The sequence below is a fragment of the Macaca thibetana genome, chromosome 2, assembly GCF_024542745.1.
Source record: "Macaca thibetana thibetana isolate TM-01 chromosome 2, ASM2454274v1, whole genome shotgun sequence".
NCBI classification, from domain to species: domain Eukaryota; kingdom Metazoa; phylum Chordata; class Mammalia; order Primates; family Cercopithecidae; genus Macaca; species Macaca thibetana.
The window spans coordinates 155,192,090-155,212,062 of NC_065579.1; the positions used below are offsets into that span (position 1 = coordinate 155,192,090).

At 45.2% G+C, this 19,973-nt stretch overlaps 1 protein-coding gene across 2 annotated transcripts in view; it reads right to left on the reverse strand.

Moving 5' to 3' along the window:
• Positions 1 to 19,229, reverse strand: part of ARHGAP31 (Rho GTPase activating protein 31) — a 122,369-nt gene extending 103,140 nt beyond the window's left edge. For both annotated transcript variants that reach the window (XM_050778762.1, XM_050778761.1), the window contains exon 1: positions 19,092 to 19,229. In XM_050778762.1, the coding sequence (XP_050634719.1) occupies positions 19,092 to 19,191 (100 nt within the window). In that variant the 5' untranslated portion in view covers positions 19,192 to 19,229. The remainder of the gene's footprint in view (positions 1 to 19,091) is intronic.
• Positions 19,230 to 19,973: the final 744 nt, after the last annotated feature.

Genomic DNA, 19,973 nt, shown 5'->3' on the forward strand with positions numbered 1-19,973 from the left:
GCCCACTATAAGAATCTATGGGTATAAATGTTTTCTGATCCTACCTTAAGATATACTCTGGTTACAGCATCTGCAAAAATATAGATACTCAACTTCAGGATACGTTTTCAGTTTAGGTTGCCACCTCCATTTCACCTGCTTTTGCCAGTCTTCCTGGGTCTCTGTGATCTGTGCCAGGTTGGCCTGGATAACCACTGTGGCCAAGATGCATGGATATGCCAGTTTGTGGGCCAGACAGCTTCTAAGTCTCCCCTGTTCTCAGCCTCTGCTTTACGCCAGGGTCTAAACTCCAGCTGTCCAGCTGACAGAATATCAATTGACCAGACAAAATCCCTCACGAATACTGGAAAACAAGTTTAAACTATAATTAGAACTATGTGGGCTAGTAAATTCTACCCTCATTCCTTCAGCAAAGGGAAGCCATTATTGATATTTAACAAGTTATAGACAATAGAAATTATCAATGAAAATGATACGTGGCTCATATATTCAATAGATAAGTGATCAATATTTAGATAATTAAGTATTATAGGAACTTGTAAAAGGAGAAAGTTTCATACACAAAGAAATGGTAAAATATGATTTTAAAAATAAAACGTATGTATATTTGCTTGTATATACACAAAATATCTTTGGAAGGATTTCCAAGAAAATTAACACTAGTTGCTTCTGGCAAGAGAAACAGAGAACCTGGAGACAGGGATGGGAGGGAAGTTTTTTTGCTATACTCTTTAGAGTCTTTTACATTTTAAACAGCAAGAATGTGATATCTGGTTTTAAAAATAATTAACACTTTAAAAACCATCCGTTCAGTAGAATCCCATCCAGTAATTAAAAAGAAAGAAAGCAATTATAGTTACAAAATCGATAGTTCTCCAAGGTCTACTCTCACTTGAAAATAGCATATTTCAGAACATGTGTATGATATAACTTTGTTTTTGAGGGAAAAGAAAAATATCAATCTGCATGTGAATTTTTAGTAAACACACGGAGAAAGGTCTCTGTGCTATGCAGTAGAACTGCCAATAGCCACATTTAAATTAATTAAAATTAAAATTTTAGTTCCTGGGTAGCACCAGCCACATTCAAGTGCTCAACAGACACATGTGGCTAGTGGCTGCCATACCGGGCAGCACAGATAGAGCAAGTTTCCATCTTTGCGGAAAGCTCCATTATACCGAATTAGATGAATCTGTCTAGACTGATAACTGACAAATGGGACTGCAAGGATGTGAAAAGGGACTTTATACTTTATAAATCACATTGTTGTTGTTGTTGTTGTTAACAATTACTTTTGCTATTTTATTATTATTTTTGTAATTTTACAAGAGAAGAAGACAGCTTGTACTTGTGTCAGGTGTTTATTCCTTATTAAATCATATCCTGCACTGTTTCTCAAATTGGGGAAATGACACAGATGAAGAGAAGGCTGGAAGAAAAAGAGATAGGAGGGAGTAGAAGCATGACCAGGAAGCGGGTGAGAAGGAGTATTACAAAGTTTTTCACCTCAAATAAAACTTGGATTTGAAACGTTAAACATCCTTCTAGTTATCATCCCAGGACTGAGTGAAATGAAATTTCCTAAACTTATAAATAAATGGAACAAATTTTGAAACTCTGGTTTAGAATTGCCCCAGGTACCTCATTTTCTCTCCACCTGAAATAAGTTTATTCCCTGATGGGGGTCCAATTTTTTCTCAACAGCTACAACAAGAACAACAAAAAGGACAAGGTGGTTTTAAATGTGGCTCTTGTGAGCTTCCCCTTCCTTTATCAGTCTGGAATTTAAATGGACACATTTGTCTTCACCACTCTCTTTTCCCTGGAAGATTTAAAATCTAGCCATTTGTTCCTGTAAACATAGAGTTCAGGCAGATAGATACTGTCACCTTTGTTCTCTTTTGAGAATGTTGATCCTGCTGTACTGTTTTTACCACTCTACCTTGATTTATGTTGTTACCTCTGTCTGGAATATCTTCCCTTCAGACAGAGACTACTCAGATTCCAGTCATCTTTTAAGATCCCACTCCTCTGAGTCAGAACTGATGTAATCTAGTTCCTATTGTGGTTTGTGTGAGAATCAGTTGAAGATATGTCCATCTCCTGCATGGGATTGTGACCCTCTCTCCCACATTCCCTCGCCAGGACAGATAATACCTGTTCCTCCCAGTGTCCCAGCTGACCCAATGCCTGATAAGTGCTTAGCAGATGGTGGCATTTGATGTCCATCTTTTCCTCCACTCCCATAATCACCACTCTATTCTCTTCACTGAAGTGAATGCTATCTACTAGCCAACCACGTCCTGTGGGAAAACAAATTGTGGTTTGTTGAGTAATGTCCCCCTAAAGAGGTCCACATCCTTATTCCTACAATCTGTGAATGTTACCTTATATGGCAAAAGGGATTTTGCAGATGTTATCAAATTAAAGATCTTGAGATGGGGAGATTATTTTGGATTGTCTGAGTGGTCCTAATGTAATCACTTCATAAGAGAGACGCAGGAGATCAGACAGGGAAGACAATGTGAGGATGGAGGCTGAGGAGCAAAGGTGACATGAGTCAAGGAATAAGGAAGGTCTCTAGAAGCCGGAAATGGCAGGATTCTCCCTTAGAGCCTCCAGAAACGAACCAGCCCTGCAGACACCTAATACACAGATGAACAGAGGATGGGTGCCAGTCTTCAAGGAGCTCATTTTCTTTTTACTCAAGGGAGGAAACTATGACAGCGGTTGGAAGTGAGAGGTAACAGGGGTCTACTCTAGGGCAGAAACACTGGGAATGGAGACGATTGGTCAACTGGGGAATCTACTGGCATTAAAATGGACAGGAGTGATGGGGAGCTGGAGGCAGACGAAGGGGAATATAGGCTGTCACTTCTATGCTCTTCATTGACCACTTTCTGCCTTGTTGGAGGTTAGCATCCCACCAGCCCACCCACTTCATCCGCATGTCTATCCTTCAAAGCTGTCCTTTCCCCTTTAAAAGCCTGTTTCTTCAGTTAATTCCAATTTAGGGCTGGGAAAAAGGAAGTTGATTAAATGAATTCCCGCTGAGATTAAAAAAAAAACAGTTGGTAGTGCCTTTAATCTTCCCAGGCGTGTGGGCATTTACAACAGGCATTACCTAACTGAAAGTGCTCTCGCTAAATGCTGGTCATCTAAGCCAGTGGTCCCCAACCTTTTTAGCACCAGGGACCGGTTTCATGGAAGACAACTTTTCCATGGTGGTGGTGGGGTGGGGGGAACGGTTTTGGGATAAAACTGTTCCATCTCAGATCATCAGGCATTAGGTAGATTCTTATAAGGAGCCTGCAACCTAAATCCCTCGTGCACAGTTCACAGTAGGATTTATGCTCCTATGAGAAATGCTGCTGATCTGACAGGAAGCAGAGCTCAGTCGGTAGAAACTTGCCTGCCCTCACCTCCTACTGTGCAGCCTAGTTCCTAAGGGACCATGGATCATACCTGTTTGCAGCCTGAGGTTTGGGGACCCCCAGTCTTCACCATATTACCAAGGCAAGAACTCCCTGGAGGGTGAATCACTTGGTTAAGAATCTGTTCTGGAGTCTGGATCTCCTTTCTTGCACACCACTGGGTGACCACAGAATGTTGTTGTGTCATCTCTGGCTGCTCTCCTGGAAGCTTTTCCAGGCCAAGTCCCTAACTGATTTTCTCTTTTGACCCCTGAAGACTGAGCCTGGGCTCCCTGTGTGGCCGAGGCATTCAATTATCTGATGTAATCTATTGTTCTCTAGCTGCTTCTCCTGCGAATGCTGGTCAGCTTGACGGGAGGATAATTTAGAAAGGGACCATGTAGTGTGATGGAATGAGACAGGGCTTAGATCGAATTCTGGCTTTGCCAAGTACCAGCTATGTGGTTTTGGGCACATCATTTCACTTCTCTGAGATTCTATTTTATTTTGTTTTCTTTTTTGAAACCTGAGATTATAAAAAACCGTTGGTAGTGCCTTTAATCTTCCTAAGCATGTGAGCATTTACAACAGGCATTACCTAACTGAAAGTGCTCTCGCTAAATGGTGGTTGTCTAAGCCAGTGGTCCCGAACCTTTTTTGGCACCAGGGACGGATTTTGAAGAAGACAACTTTTCCATGGTGGTGGCGGTGGTTGGGGGGGATGGTTTTTTTTGAGACAGAGTCTCACTGTGTCTCAGGCTGGAGTGCAGTGGCACGATCACAGCTCACTGCAGCTTTGATCTCCTGGGCTCAAGCAATCCTCTCACCTCAGCCTCCTGAGTAACTGGGACCACAGCCCCGTGCCACCATGCCTGGCTAATTTTTGTATTTTTTTTGTAGAGACAGAGTTTTGCCATATTGTCCAGGCTGGTCTTGAACTCCTGAGTTCAAACAACTCTCCCACCTCAACCTCCCAAAGTGCTGGAATTACAGGTGTGAGCCACTGCACCCACCCTCTATTTTCTTCTCTGACCTCCTAGGGCTGTTTTCAGAGACACATAAGTTAACATTTGTACAGGACCTGGCAAGAGGCAAGTTCTCAATCGAGGGGAACCATGATTCCATCACTTCTGTGGCTTCCTCAGCAGTCAACAGGGCTGAACACATATTACTGACAGGCCAGCAACACTTTACACTTGCAGTCTACAAACTAGAGACTCATTTAGTAGAATGACATGCTCTCCACAAACCCTGACATACACGGCTTTCTGTCTGTCCATTTTGTTTCGAGCAATCGGAAATGGAATTTAGGGAGTATTTCTAACAGTGTACCAAATAGGATTAATTGGCCAGGCACGGTGGCTCACACCTGTAATCCCAGCACTTTGGGAGGCCAAGGTGGGTGGAATACCTGAGTCCAGGAGTTTGAGACCAGCCTGGGCAATGTGGTGAAACCTTGTCTCTACAAAAAATACAGAAATTAGCCAGGCGTGGGGGTGCATGCCTGTAGTCCCAACTTCTTGGGGGGATGAGGCAGGAGGATCACTTGAGTCGAGGAAGTCAAGGCTACAGTGAGCCAAGATTGCACCACTGCATTCTAGCCTGGGTGATAAAGTGAGACCCTGTCTAAAATTAAAAAAAAAAAAAAATCATATAATGACCACGTTTAGGTATTGGGGAATTGGGGAAGACTTCAAAGGCATCAGGTATGGGCAAATTGCCCAGTGTGACATCTTTCTGGAGGGTAGTAAGCAGTATAATGCCCTTCAAAGATGTCCATGCATAATCCCTGGGACCTGTGAATATGTTACCTTCTATGCAAAGAGGCTTTACAGATGTGATTAGGTTAAGGACCTTGAGATGGGGATAGCATCCTGGATTATACAAGCAGGCTTAATCTGATCACATGAGTCATTGAAAGTAGAAAAGCTCTCCCACTGTGGGAAGAGAAAGACATGACTTTGGACAAATGGTGGATGAGATGCAATATGGCTGGCTTTGAAGACGGATGGAGGAAGGTGCCATAAGCCAAGGAATGTGGGTGGTTTCTAGAAGCTGGAAAAGGCAAGGAAATGGATTCTTCCCTAGAGTCTCCAGAAATACATCTTGCACCTTGACTTTAGTGACAGCTGTGTTGGACTTCTAACTTACAAAACTAATAGATTTGTATTTTTTTAAGCCATTAAGTCTGTGGTAATTTGTTATGGGAGCAATAGGAAACTAAGACAAGTGACAATGAACACAACAACCCAGAGAGGCCAGCATGGTCATGCCTGCAAAGGAAGCAGCTTTTACTTGTCTATAATAAACATTTTCAGCAACTTCATTTGTCATTTTACAAATGAAGCATTTTACAATCCTTCACTCTTCTGATCACCTTCCTAAATATAATTCTGTGTACAAGCTTCCATGTTAAAATGCAGCTCCAGAATAAAGACAACGCGCCGTGTGTGACTCCAGTCCTGAAGAATGCGGGATGGATCCCTTGATCTATACGCTCTGCTGCTGTTCCTAGAGCCTAAGATTGAGTTTTTGTTTTTGTTTTTGTTTTTCCGTTAATTCACTCTCAGGCCAGATTTACCTCATTCCGTCAACTTCCAAAATGCAGTTTTGGGGCAAATAAATAGGCATACGAGAGATGTAATATGGCCCAGCAAAAATCCAGGACTTACATTGTTCCATCAATGATGGAAACAGGCTTCACTGCCAGATTTATAACTCTCCTGAAATACAGATGGAAACTAGCAGGCTGGATGGCTGTCACTGTGATTATAGCCTGTTACCATAACCTTTGTAAGGCAGGAAGAATTATTTTTAGATTATTTTCTTTTTCTAATTGCTAAAGAAATATAAAACTTAGAAAGTTTGCCACATTCCCACCTCAGATATATTTATCAACAGATTAGAATCTTAAAACTAGCATTTTTATACATCCATCCAAGGGAAATAAATAATTGTGTACATATAAGAGAACTTCTTAAAGAAAGGAGCCCCTAGGAATAGATGGGGACCTTGGAACATTTGTTCTCAGCTTTCTCAACTTCCACCATCTGTAGCATAACCCAGGAACCACACTTTCAGTAATAAGGCTGAAACATGGTAAGATTTCCAATCATCAAGGAAATGATAAACATAGTTAACATGTATGGAAGGTTTACTAAATTCCAAACAGTGCACCAGTTCCTTTAATGCTCATAATGACTGTATGTGGTAGGTACCATTATCATCATAATCTCTGCTTTACAGATGAGGAAACTGAGGCATAGAGCGGTTTGGTGGCTTGCCCATGGTCACAAACCTAGCATGTGGTAGAGTTGGAATTTGAACCATGGTAGACTATCAGCAAACAAACCATATGCTCAACCACCCTGCTACACTGCGGAAAGATTAATTGGCTTCATTATACTGCATCTATTAAGGCAGGAAAAAAAAAAAAAAAACTAACAGACTTAGTCTTTTTCTAAAAATAAGGATTGAAACAAAGGGCATTTATGAAAAAGCCAGTGACTCCAGACACACTATTCCTACAATAATTTTAGAAATGTTTCTTTCTAATTTAAAAGATAAAAATATATCTTCACTGTTGAAATGTTGGGCAATATTAAAGTATAATGAAGAAAATAAAAATCACATCGTTTCACATAGCTGCTTCTTTCTATGTGCTAAATCAGTGTTTCTCAAAGTGAGATCAGTAGGCCAAGGATATTAGATCACCTGGACCTCATCTTTACAATGCGGATTTCCCACCCCAGACCAACAAAAGTAAAATCCCTGAGGAACTGGACCTCAGAATCCCGACTTGCAGCAGCACTTTACAGTTTGCTGCCCTACAAACTGTGGAACCCATTCAGTAGAATCATATGTTCTCCAAGGACCCAGACACTACACAACCTATGCAAATTCCCGTTTGAAAACTTATTTTTATTTTTATTTTTGAGACAGAGTCTCACTCTGTCGCTCAGGCTGGAGTGCAGTGGGGCGATCCCGGCTCACTGCAAGCTCCGCCTCCCGGGTTTACGCCATTCTCCTGCCTCAGCCTCCCGAGTAGCTGGGACTACAGGCGCCTGCCACCACGCCCGGCTAATTTTTTGCATTTTTAGTAGAGACGGGGTTTCACCATGTTAGCCAGGGTGGTCTCGATCTCCTGACCTCGTGATCCGCCCGCCTCGGCCTCCCAAAGTGCTGGGATTACAGGCGCGAGCCACCGCGCCCGGCCTTGGAAACTTTTTTCTTTGTTACAAAGTCTTACACTGTCCCCCAGGCGGGAGTGCAGTGGTGCGATCTCGGCTCACTGCAACCTCCACCTCCCCGGTTCAAGCAATTCTCCTGCCTCAGCCTCCCGTGTAGCTGGTATTATAGGCACGCACCACCATGCCCAGCTAATTTTTGTAATTTTTTTAGTAGAGACGGGGTTTCACTGTGTTGGCCCGGCTGGTCTTCAATTCCTGATCTCAAGTGATCCGCCCGCCTCGCCTCCCAAAGTGCTGGGATTACAGGCCTGAGCCACCGCACCCGCCCCATTTGAAAACTTTTATTAGATGTCCATTTTGTCTCAAGGAGTCCAAAATTGGATTTAAAGAGTATCTCTAGTAGTATACTAAATTTGACTAATATTTAATTTTAAATTTAAAAGTAAGAATTACATTTTTAGTCTTTCTTATGCCCGGTAAAGTTTGAGAAATGCTGCCCAAGGGTTAACAAGAGAGGTCCAGAATTCTTGGACTCTGTATTCAAAACTCATACTGTACCCAGAGAACTAGGCCTCCTTTCCATCTGAAACCAAATTGTCTTTAGAGGTACTAAGAAAGGAGAACTGAGGAAACCATGCCCCATTTGGAAGTCAGGCTTAGGATGGGGGAAAACAGGACCTTTACAGATTACTTGAAGGGGATATTCTCCTGGCCTTTAGCTATAGGCTCTGTGCCCAGGTCAGCTACAGCTTTCATGCAGCCTCAGAGGGCCCCCAACCCAAGCAGCGTTTCTGTCCTCAGCTCTGAGCTTGACTCGGAGACCTGCATTTGGCTTTGCTTTTCCAGAAAGCAAAATGGCTCTTCTCCATGAGCACCAACCTCATATTCCAGCTATTAGCCAAACAAAGGATTTTCCAAATATAGGCCCCAAAAAGCATGTGCACTCTGAAGGCCACAATAAAGCTTAAATCGCTAAAACTTATTAAAAAGAAAGCCAACAATTGTCGCCAAAAGCGTGAGTCCTTAGCAGAACAGCAAGACAAAAGCCAGAAAGAGGAACAAAAATATGCATTGTAGGGGAGGGGCTGGCAGGGAGGTGTAGATTTATATGGAAGAGTTGACATCATTGTTTCCCAATAATACTCAGCATGCAGGAAACAGATGGGAAAGAAGTGGTGGAAGGGGCTACTTATGGTAACAGGGCATGCTCTCTGTTTAGAATCCTGCCATTTGGAACCTAAGTGTTTTACTTTGAAAAACTGGGGATGGGAACTCAATTGCCAGAAGTTTTATTAAGTCTAACTAAATCCTACTGAACTTATCACCTTGGCAATGCATGGCAAAATGGAGCTCTGCGTATCAGACCTGTTTTACTGCTAGCATAGCTATGTCTCGTTGGGTCAAGAGCAGACAAAGCCATGGAAGGAGAATTTAATGTTGGACAGACACAGCTGGAGTCTTGCTTCTCCCACTTCCTGGCTGGGTGACATGAGGCAAGTTACTTAACCTCTCTGAGTTGGTCCACCTTTGTAAGATGGGGATAAAACATATAGTCAAAGACTCTGCAGTTGGACATTCATGCCATACAGATAGATTTAATCAAGAAACAGAGGGTCAGCTAGCATCATTTTTAAAAGTTTTATCTTTTTTTTGTTTGTTTGTTTGAGACAGAGTCTCACTCTGTCAGTCAGGCTGGAGTGCAGTAGCGTGATCTTGGCTCACTGCAACCTCCGCCTCCCGGGTTCAAGCAATTCTTTTGCCTCAGCCTCCCAAGTAGCTAGGATTACAGGCGCCCGCCACCAAGCCTAGCTAATTTTAACAGAATTCTCCATTCTTCTGTGCTTGGGCAGGAGATAGACAAAGCCACGATAAGCAAATCAAAGGCCACTCTTGTTACTATCAGCTGGTTTGCCCTCTCCTGAGGGCAGGTTCACTCCCCTGCAGCTGAAGGCAGGCTTCAGTCAGCCCAGCCAGTCTCGGCCTCACCGCTCTAAGTACCCTCAGCTGTAAGCCTCTTCTTCCCCAGGGTGCAGAGGGGTGTGACCAATTCCAAGTGTCAGGCAAATCCCTGTGGTTTCCTGCCTCTAGAGACCAACCACCCCATCCTCCCATAGCTCTGTCATACTCAGTCAGATGATGTTTGTTTTATAATTTTACTGATTTTTCCCCTGGTGAAAACAACCCACTCTGTCTGATGCTTCTTTCTCACTTGGCTGCCTCCCACGTGCATGTCCCCTGCTTGCTCATCCTCTGCAGCCCTCATTCCATTCTTCTTTGTACTTCTTTTAGTTGTTTTCCCTCTTTGAATCCTTTAGGTCAAGAGCAACTTGACAGCATCTCTGTAAAGCCAACAGTGTCTGGCATGTTAGAATCCCATTATATACTTGTTGCCTTGAATTGAAAGTCCCATTCCAGATAGGTTCTGATTAAAAACATGAAAAGAGTCCAGGCACAGTGGCTCACACCTGTAGTCCCAGCACTTTGGGAGGCTGAGGTGGGTGGATCACGAGGTCAGGAGTTCAAGACCAGCCTGGCTAACATAGTGAAACCCTGTCTCTAATACAAATACAACAAATTAGCCAGGCATAGTGGTGGGCGCCTGTAATCCCAGTTACTTGGGAGGCTGAAGCAGGAGAATCGCTTGAACCTGGGAGGTAGAGGTTGCAGTGAGTCGAGATGGCGCCATTGTACTCCAGCCCGGGCGACAGTGCGAGACACCGTATCAAAAAAAAAAAAAAAAAAAAAACCATGAAAAGAGCTGGGGAAAGAAATATGCATAATCACACAAATTAGCTCAATTGCCTTCACATAGGCTATAGATTTATTCACGGTTTCTGTTTTCTAGTGTCCGTAACAGTGAGAGCTGGTATATGTTGCTTTTGGGGGGAGGGGTGACATTCACCCGTCTCCCTCCAGTGGTGGTGGGAAGGGGGCCTGCAAGGCATTCTGGGCCAGCATCAGGCCATGGGCGTGGTACCAGGGCCTGGTATGCATCAACCAAGCTTAAACAAGAACAAAGACTGCCTGAGACTCGATCCCAGAAACTCAGTTGGTTCTGGGGCCTCGCCAAGAATGTGGTTCATACCAAGGAGTGATTGGTGAGGCACTAGGAAAAGGCGGTGTTTCTGGGGAGTTCTGTGCAAAGCCTGGATCAGTTTCTATTTGGGAGTAGCAATGAACCCCTGTGGGGACCATTAAGCAATTGGATTCCTGATAATCCAACACATTAGCAATGTGCTTTGTCCTGAGCTTCCTAGAAGGGCACAAACACTGGTTTTCTGAAGAAGGAACTAGGGTAAATGAATTAACTGCTGCATGTCCCACAAGGGGCTCATCCTGAGAGAGCCACAGTGAGCTACCAGATCTGCCTTCAGGGGAATTCACCATCGATTTGCATACACAAAGTGTTAAAGAAGAAAACAACAGGTAGAATGCATAACAAATTGGGTACTCCTGACCCTAAAGCAGTGGGTATTCCAAGAGGTGAAGATGTAGCTGCAGTGGGCAAGGGACCTGAGAGGAAAAGATAGGGTCCGGCTGGGCTTCAAAGCTGGTAGGTTTAGATCCATGTGTGTGAAATGCACCTTGCAGAAGGTAAAGTGCTATGCAAATGTCCTTTGTTGTTAGGAGCCTTCATGGTTTAGGCTGGGGGAAAAACAAAGCAAAGGGAGAAAAATCGTTTTTCATAGGTTGGGGCAAAACTGTTAATGCCAAATTATGAAATGTGCTATCCTAGGAGATGTGATTCATGCTTAAGACCATGGCCTTAGGCGTCATACAGATCTTGATTTCAATTCTGCCTTTCCCATCTCTATAATCTCGGCATCACTTGGTTAAATCACTCAGTTTTCTCTTTTGTAAAATGGGGATTAAAATGCCCAATTCTTAAACATACTGAAATATTACTTTGCATGTGTAAAGTAACTGGCACAGAGTAAACAATCCACACAGATAAGTAGCACTTACTACCAATGAAAATAACAACAAGGCCTGATGTGGGACTCAGGCTTCATGCCTAAATCCTTTTTCTTCCTCAAAGAGACCTCCTCTTCCTCCTCTTCCCTTCAGCCACTCAGCAGCCTGATGTTTTCATCTCTCTCTATCAAATTCTGCTCTTAGAAAAAAAATCTAGCACCAATACTTATTCTCCTCTGAATTACAGTCAGCCTGTTTGTTCCCAGGGGTTTTAAATTTGAAGCCTTGGTTGAAATTGTATACTGCAGCAAAGTCTGGAGAGACAGGGAGTGCTATCTAGACTCCTGAAGTTCCAGCAGGCTGTGGCCCTCGCTCAATCAGTACTTGAGGCTAGCCCCTTGGGGGAGAAATAGCAAGATCAGTTCAACTCAAGAGTGGCATTTGTGTTGGTGCATAGGGGGAAACAGCTCAGGAAATTGGGTAGGCCATGTACCCATAGGCAAAAAGAAAAATAACTTGAAGCTTGGGGATAAGTGGAAAAATGTCACATTGGCTTAAATACACAGCAAGCACTGAATGGAAAGAAAGCTAACTCCATGTTCCTGGGCCTCAAGGCTGGTCTGAAGGCACCGCCAGAAGGAAGTGGAGTCCTGAGACGCAGAGGCCAGGGTGTGAAGGCGGCTCAGCGCAAGTGTGATCTGTTCTGGAGGAAATGAGCAATGGGGGTAGCCCCAACTCGAAGACTCTATCACTACTTTGTTCCAGAATCTTTAGCTAGACTTAGCTAATAGCAAAGGAGGTGGCAGGGCAGTGACAGTTCTTATGCCCAGAGTCTTGGAACTTAGAGCCCCATCCCCTTTCTCCACCCACTGCAGCAGAGCCTCACCCACAGCCACAAAAGCCCAGGAAACCTCTCTGCAGTGAGGTGATTCCTGGTAAAAATAGTCCCCATCAAGTGCTTTAGAACTGTCTTGATCAGTCAACTTCTGGAATTCGGAATGTGTTTCCCCTCACACCTGCTTCCATCCTACAGAAAAGGTTCCCAGGCTAGCCCACAGATGCCTAACAAGCTAAGGGGAGGATGATAAAACAAATGCATCAAAAACTACAGTTCTAATGGCACTGGAGAGTGTCCACCGCTTACAGCATCAGCTATGGGAAAATGTGTTCCCAGTTTCAACATGTTTCCCTCTGTGCCAGTACAAGAGCAGGCCTTCAGCTCTCCCTCACCCTGCAGACGGTTCTTAGCTCCAGGGAAGGGCTGGGGCAACAAGGGAGTGGGCTTCCTTAGCAGCCCCAAAGCCTGAGCCTCCTGAAGCTGGAAGGCATCTGGTTGGCAGCCAGTGGGGGTAGACAGGGGAGAAGAAAGGGTGAGGCTGTCCTTGTGGCCCAGGGGCTCTTGGCAGAGGTCTAAAGAGTGGGCAGAAGGGAGGCATGTGGAAGTGGTTCTTTCTAGTCTCTGTGTGGGTTGTCATCTCCAGACTACACAGAGTAAGTTACAGCTCGGCCTCAAGTTAGCCAGTCAGTTTGCTCCACGTTTAAAGCCTAATTCTCCTTTTTCAATTCTTTCTGTTTCATTCTGGGAGCCCAAAGGCGGGGGTGCCCGCTAAACTCAAGCCCACAAAGTTGCTGTTCTCACTCCACAAGCTCCACATCCAGGATCTGACTTCTGCTTCATTTCTGCTGGACTCAGCAGTGGCTGTGTCCTTCTTTCTTTATTTCTTTTTTTTTTTTTTTTTTTTTTTTTTTTTTTGAGATGGAGTCTCACTCTGTCGCCCAGGCTGGAGTGCAGTGGTATGATCTCAGCTCACTGCAAGCTCCGCCTCCTGGGTTCAAGCGATTCTCCTGCCTCCCAAGTAGCTGGGATAACAGGCCCCCGCCACCACGCTTGGCTAATTTTTTTGTATTTTTAGTAGGATGGGGTTTCACCATGTTGGCTGGGCTAGTCTCGAACTCCTGACCTCAAGTGATCCACTCGTTTTGGCCTCCCAAAGGCGTGAGCCACCGTGCCCGGCTGTGGCTGTGTCTTTCTCAGGCCTTTTGAGGGCCCTTTAATTTTAAGGTGACCTTTAGTTCCTGAGTGTATACTGATGATCCACCCTGTAGTGACTGTGAGAAATCCTGCATAAATTGGCTTCTTCATTCCATAGGGCAAGCAGCCTGCTTCAGGTCCCTTTTGGTGATGGATTAGCTCAATCTTATCATATCATTTACTCATTTAATTGGAGCCTCATCACTCAGTCCTGGATGGTAGGTGGTGATGCTAGGGTAAACTCAGGGTGCCATAATAATAGCTACACTTATGGTTTACCATGTGCTTTTCCTCTGCTAAGTGCTTTACCTATATTAACTCATTTATTTTCATATCAATCCTATTATCATTTCATGAGTGAGGATATTGAGACCCAGGGAGGGTAAACAACTGGCTCCAGGGTCACTCAGCTGGGAACAAGCAAAGCTGGCATTCTATTCCAGGCAGTAAGGTTCCAAAATTCCTAATGGGATCCTCCAGCAGGGGCACCTGCCTCAGGAGGATCAGAGGTTTCCAGAATCTTCCAAAGCTGAGAGTCAAAGGATGAAGAGTTAGTCAGGGAAGGTGTGACCATGATGTGCTAGGCAAGCTGCTGGAAAGGAAGCAACTAAGCCAAAAAAAAAAACCCCTGCCTTCGTTCTCCATTCAAGGTTAAATATTTTCTTGAACAGAAAATATTTACCTTCTTTGCTAAGACTTTGCTGCTGCTGATGTTTGAGTATCTTGTCTATTTAACTGGAGATCAAAACTTTCAAATTTTCTTCTTCAGCTTTTCCTTCAGCTATGACAGCTAATTTCAAAGCTTAATTGATCTGAAAGTTTGTTCATATCCCCTAGACCATAACTTTCTTGAGCCTGCAGCCCATCTTTTTTTTTCACAGTATCTACCACAGTGCCTTAATAAATATTTGTTAAATAAATAGATAAACAAAGAAAGAGAATCATTTAGCCTCAGAAACGTAGAGTCACATCTAAAAAGTTCCCATTGCCTTGTCCTTGTTCTTTGAAATACTGGGGCTTACTCTCATCAAGGTTGAAGTCATACTTGTAATGGGCACTTATTTGTTATGAACCCTCCCTCTGTCATGCCTCAAATCAAACATATACATTATATATTAAAGATATGTCATATATATATGTTAATGTATATTTTTTCAGTGCGGTAAGAACTAGGAAAAAAAATTTCAGGAATAAAAAGGCTGACGGTTCTTATCAAACATTCAGAAGGTGCATTCTGAATGGCTAAGGCTGCTTATCCAGGGGAAAATGGTCTGTAATCTGAGCAGAGATTACCACCCTGCCTACGTGTCCACATATTCTAGGAAAGATTCTGATTTCATCGTTCTTACAGGGGTCTGAGCATCAGCATTTTTTTCTTAAAGCTCTCAGGTAATTCTAATGTGTTGCTATCACTGAGAGCCATGGGGCCAGAGCAAGCAATATCACCTTTTAATTTTTTTTAAGTACAACTTCCATTTTATTTTTCTCGAGAGGACAGTTTTCCCTCAGCCCTTAAAGACTCAGCTCCTTACATGGGCTTTGGTGGAGACCGTAGGATAACACAGGCACATCTAAATCAGGGTGGGAGTGTTTGGTCCTTGCAGGCTTCATGAGATCAATTCCTGACTACCTTGCTGTGAATGGCACAACTCACACAGTAATGTAGCTTCACATACAGCTCGAGAAATACACAGGCGGTGAAAATGCTTGCTTCAGAAATGTCCCTGACAGCAGTGGCCTCTACTATGTTTTGAATGAGGAACTTCTTAATAGCCTTGTCTTTGGGCACGCATTGGGCACAGTTTGTGCAGCGAAGAGGCCGCAGGTAGCTGCAGCCCTTTTCGGCACAATCCTCGCCCCTTCTTTTCTTTGTCAACTGGGAAGCTCGGTATCACTTTTTACCAGGGAGTGGGTAAAATGAACAAGTTTGTTCAGAGGAGCAAAAAATCCTCAGCCATTAAAGTAAAGCCAACCCAGAGGAAGAAGACAATTTTCCCTATAACACTCTCTTACTTGTCTCTTGGCTCCTGGCCCCAACCATCTCCAAGCTCTACTAGAAGACCCAGAACACTTGGCGTATAAAGGAGAGGTAGCAAATGACCATGGGCACATTATGACCTCGCAGAGCTTCACCCACAACCTTCCAACCTTAGGCAGGAACGTGATGTGGTTTTCATTATACAGCTGAAGCAAGGGCCTTCTTATTCAGTGGTCAAGAAAAGAAAAAGAAAACGGTACTATTTTCAGCACCAGCAGTAAGGAAGGGATGATCTCCCTTTATTGCAGACAGGAAGAGAAAGTTCGCTGGTTCCCAGGGGAGAGCTGGGGGTTGGGGACAGCAGCCACTGTGTTGGAGGGGAAGTGCAACAGGCTCTGGGCAAGTCTGCCAGGAGCCACTTCATGCCATTCTTGAGTGTTCTTACCAGGCTAAGAGTGTTCATTGCTCCCTTCTTACTAGGCTAGAGAAAAGTGGTCAAAGAAGAGGGAAAATTGGTCCTGGATATCAGGCCCCGCTGTGTAGCCAGTGAGGGGTGATCAGAGCAGGGTCTGAAATTGGCATCTATGTAGATACCTGCAGAAATTGCATACACGGTGTGTGTGCGTGTGTGTGTGTGTGTGTGTGTGTGTGTGTGTGTGTGTGATTCTAAGGAAAGGGTTTCTGTTTTTCATCAGCTTCCCAAAGATTAAGGTTGACAACTGGCCCTGAGCAATGTCTGCCCTAAGCTGAACACCTATTTGTAAACCACACGCCCGGCCTTGTCAGATTTCTCCAGTTGAAAGTAGCAGGGCTGAACCTCAGCAAATTACAGAAGCATACGACATTCAGTCACTGTCTTCAGCCTTTGTCTCCCCAGAGTTCCCACTCAAGCGTGTGGAGTCCCCATGTTCAGATGCCCTGAGCATAGCTCGTTGTCACCCTGCTTTGTCCTCCACTCCAGCTCAGGGCTTTCCTTCCCTGTCCAAGGACAGGGGCTGTCTTTGCGTCCCTAAATCTTTGGTCTTCCCCTCTCCCTTTGTACTCCCAGACCCGAACCTATTTTTCCTATCTCAGTGCAGGTCCACTGCACCACCCTTGACCTTCAAAGCTCAGTAACCATGATGTTAGTCCAGGGAGCCCTTCTCCAGCCCCCTGGCTCCCAGTTACCATACTGACTTGTCACCCTCAGCATTCTGGGGTGATCTTCCAAGGTGGTGGGCAAAGGGCCAGTGCCCAGCTCAGCTTTTCCTCCCAGAAGCAGAGTCCAGGCTTTGTCTGTGAACCAATACATGTTTCAGAGAGTCCAGGAAGAAGCAACATTACTTTAGAGAAAACCATTAGCACTAACTTTGTTCATTGATGCTACACTATGACAAATATATGGAAAAAACCTATCCAACTAGTTTTAGCTGTGGGAAAAAATAAATTCTAATTACTCTTATTTACATAAGCAGTATATTATGCATGCCTAATTTCCGTGTAGCACAATAACAGTGTGTGGATCATTAAGTGGGTCAGTTGCCTTTCCTTTCAAAGCTGAACTCTCATCAGGTATGTTCAGTCTTGAAAGTTTGCTGATCCTGTAGCAGGGCTGTCTGCTTTCAATTTAGGGGGAAAATATCATTAGAAGAGAATGTTGGCTTAGACATAGAAGCCAGGGAGGGCAGAGGAACCTAACAGGCCAGGGAGGGCCCTCTGATCCTTCATGATTAGCTGTATCACCTTAGGCAGGCCAATTTACCCCTCTGGGCTTCTTTTCCTCCTCCCCAGGGTGGGGAACCCTGGGTACTGGTTTGCTGTTCTTTTAAGCAGTAGTCTCTTTCCTTTTTTTTTTGTCTAAATGAAACATATGCAGAAGCCCAAAATATAAAGCAGGTGAAAGAACAGCTGCCTAAAGCTGCCTCTGAGGTATCTTCACAGAACCCTGGGGTTCTGGCTCATCCTATGATCTATTAGTTTGTAAGAATGAACAGGGCTGGCAAGCACCCCTATGCAACTCTCATAGCTTTGAGGGAGGGGCCAGAATAACACCCGCATGGTGAAAGGTGGCATCCCAGGAGCATTCCTAGTGTACCTGGAGGTTAACTTGAAGGCCCCTGCAAAAACAGGTGAAGGGAAGCATTTCATTGTAAACTTCTGATGACACTGGCTAAGAGGCATACTTAGAGTTCTCTCATGCTCAAAAAAAACTCAAACCAAGTGATTTTTATCTCAAATCTACCTCTCCAGATGGTTGGTGAGGATTCAACGAATTGTTCAGTTATGCATCAATTTCAAAAGAGTCAGTTTTGAAACTTGTGGTTCTCCAAGCTCTAAAATCCTAAGCTATTTGTCCTAATGACACAGCACACTGAACTCTAGAATACCACAGGAATATCACACCACTGCAAATTACTAGGTGGTGCTGAGTCTCCCAAAAAACGGAAGTGAAACAAAAGCATCGCACTGTTTTTGAAATGCATATTCGATATGGACTAATCAAATAGTTTTTGAGATTATTTTCCTGGAGGCAGAATTATTCTGCACAGTTACACAGCCCTTATGTTTTCCCCTTTGTTGTATCTATCTATGTATAAACACATGGCCCATATAGTAGGCTATTTTCCCTCTCGCTGAAGCTTCTGAAGACAAGGCCTTTTTGTCATGGGTAAGTGCAAAACCAGTCAACCTTACAAAAGGAGTCATTTAATGCTCAATTTTCCAACTTTCCTATGATTAAACACTTCTAAGCTCAAACGCTGTTATTGTAATCTAGATGGTGTTTTCTTTCCCCCTTCCCCAACAAATGTTTAAATTGTCTCCGCTGGATTCCGCCATCCCCAACTTCCCCCCCTCCCGTTTCTGACCTTGAAAACAGAGAAGTTTTCCTTTCCTCTACTTACCCTAAACTATTTAAAAATCGAGGCCCTCTGACCTTTTTACAACACTCTTCTTGCCTGACACACCAAATGTTAATCTGAAAGCCAAGAGGAGGGAAAAGGTCTTGGGGGGGCGGGTGTGGAAAGGGGGTGGAGGTACTATATATTTGGCATCAGCTCAGAAATTCAGAAATGTTTGCGCAACCACTCCCCCAGTTAGGATCCTCCCCCACCACCCACCCCCAACTGCCTTCTAACACATTAATAAAAAAAGATGTGAGCAGACGAAATTGGAGAGCCCAGGAGGGACAGCTAAGGCCGTTATGATTTTGTACCCAGGGAAGCCCACTGATCACCATCCCACATGTCCAGCCCTCCTCCCTCCCTACCAACATGCCAGATTTAGGATCGGGACCTCTGCAGCCTCCACCCCCATCCCCTGAGGTGGCCCTGTAAACTTGCGGCAGTACCACCCATTAACAGCTTGTGTGAGACAAATGGAAGGACTGACACAGCAGTCTCCGCGCGTCGGGACGGCAGCGCTGTGCACCTTAAGAATCGTTTATGTTCTTAAAAAAAAAAAAAAAGTACAATGAGCGCACAGGCCTGGAATACATTAACTTGTGAACCGACTCTAACACAACTCGAGAGAGTCCATCTCTCCCTCAAACAAAAAGAAGTGGAGGAAAGGCCAAGGCACATTACCATCCTGTCCCGAGCTTTCCAGATACTCCGTCAGGTCACAGCCAAACGCGCTGGCGGCTCCCTTTCGTTTCAACTTCTGCTTGGCACCCTTGTTCTTCATGAGTTAGTCCCAAAGAGGCTGCCCCTCCGTCTCTGCCGCCCCTCTGCTTGGCACCGCTGTAAGATGGGCTCCCGGGCTAGATCACCGGCTGCCCCGCGGCTCTGGGGGGCCGCATCGGAAGATGGAAGAACCTGGGCTGGGGGCCCTGCGCATGGACCCCGCGGGGCGCGGGCCGGCAGAGCCTGAGATCCACCCCGCGCCGCTCCGGGGCCGCCGTGCCGAGGCCGTCAGACTGGCAGCCGCGGGCCGGCTCGCCTGGGAGTGTCACTTCCTCACTTGGAGTCCCAGGGACTTTCACAGGCTCCTGCGGTGTCTTCGGGTGTTCCTCCTCCGCTTTGGACGGAGGGCAAGCTCTCCCCCGCTTCTTAAGTGCCCCGGAGAGGACGCGGACGCGGGGTGAGAAGACTGCCCAGGGGGCTGCGGTGGGTCCTGCGCCCTGGGCCCGCTGTCTCGCCTTCAGTCGGCTTTGGTAGAGCGAAAAACAAGCATCCTGTCCCTCCTGCCCGCCCTCACGCCTTCCTTTTTTTCCTGTCTTACAAATCCTAGGATCATCCAGCTCAGGAAACGCTGGAAGGAAGTTAGCTAGGGAGGGGGGCGGAGGGTGGAAATTTTTGGCAGCTCCGTGCTTGTGAGTGTGTGGAGCTGGAGGAAGTAGGTGGGTGGGTTGAGGAGCACGGGGTGGGGGTAGAGAACGCGTTCTCCCGAGAGCCGTTCTGCGACTCCAGAGATAGCTGGGCAGCCCCGGAGGAAATCGCGCTCTCCTCGCAGGACCCGCAGCCGCA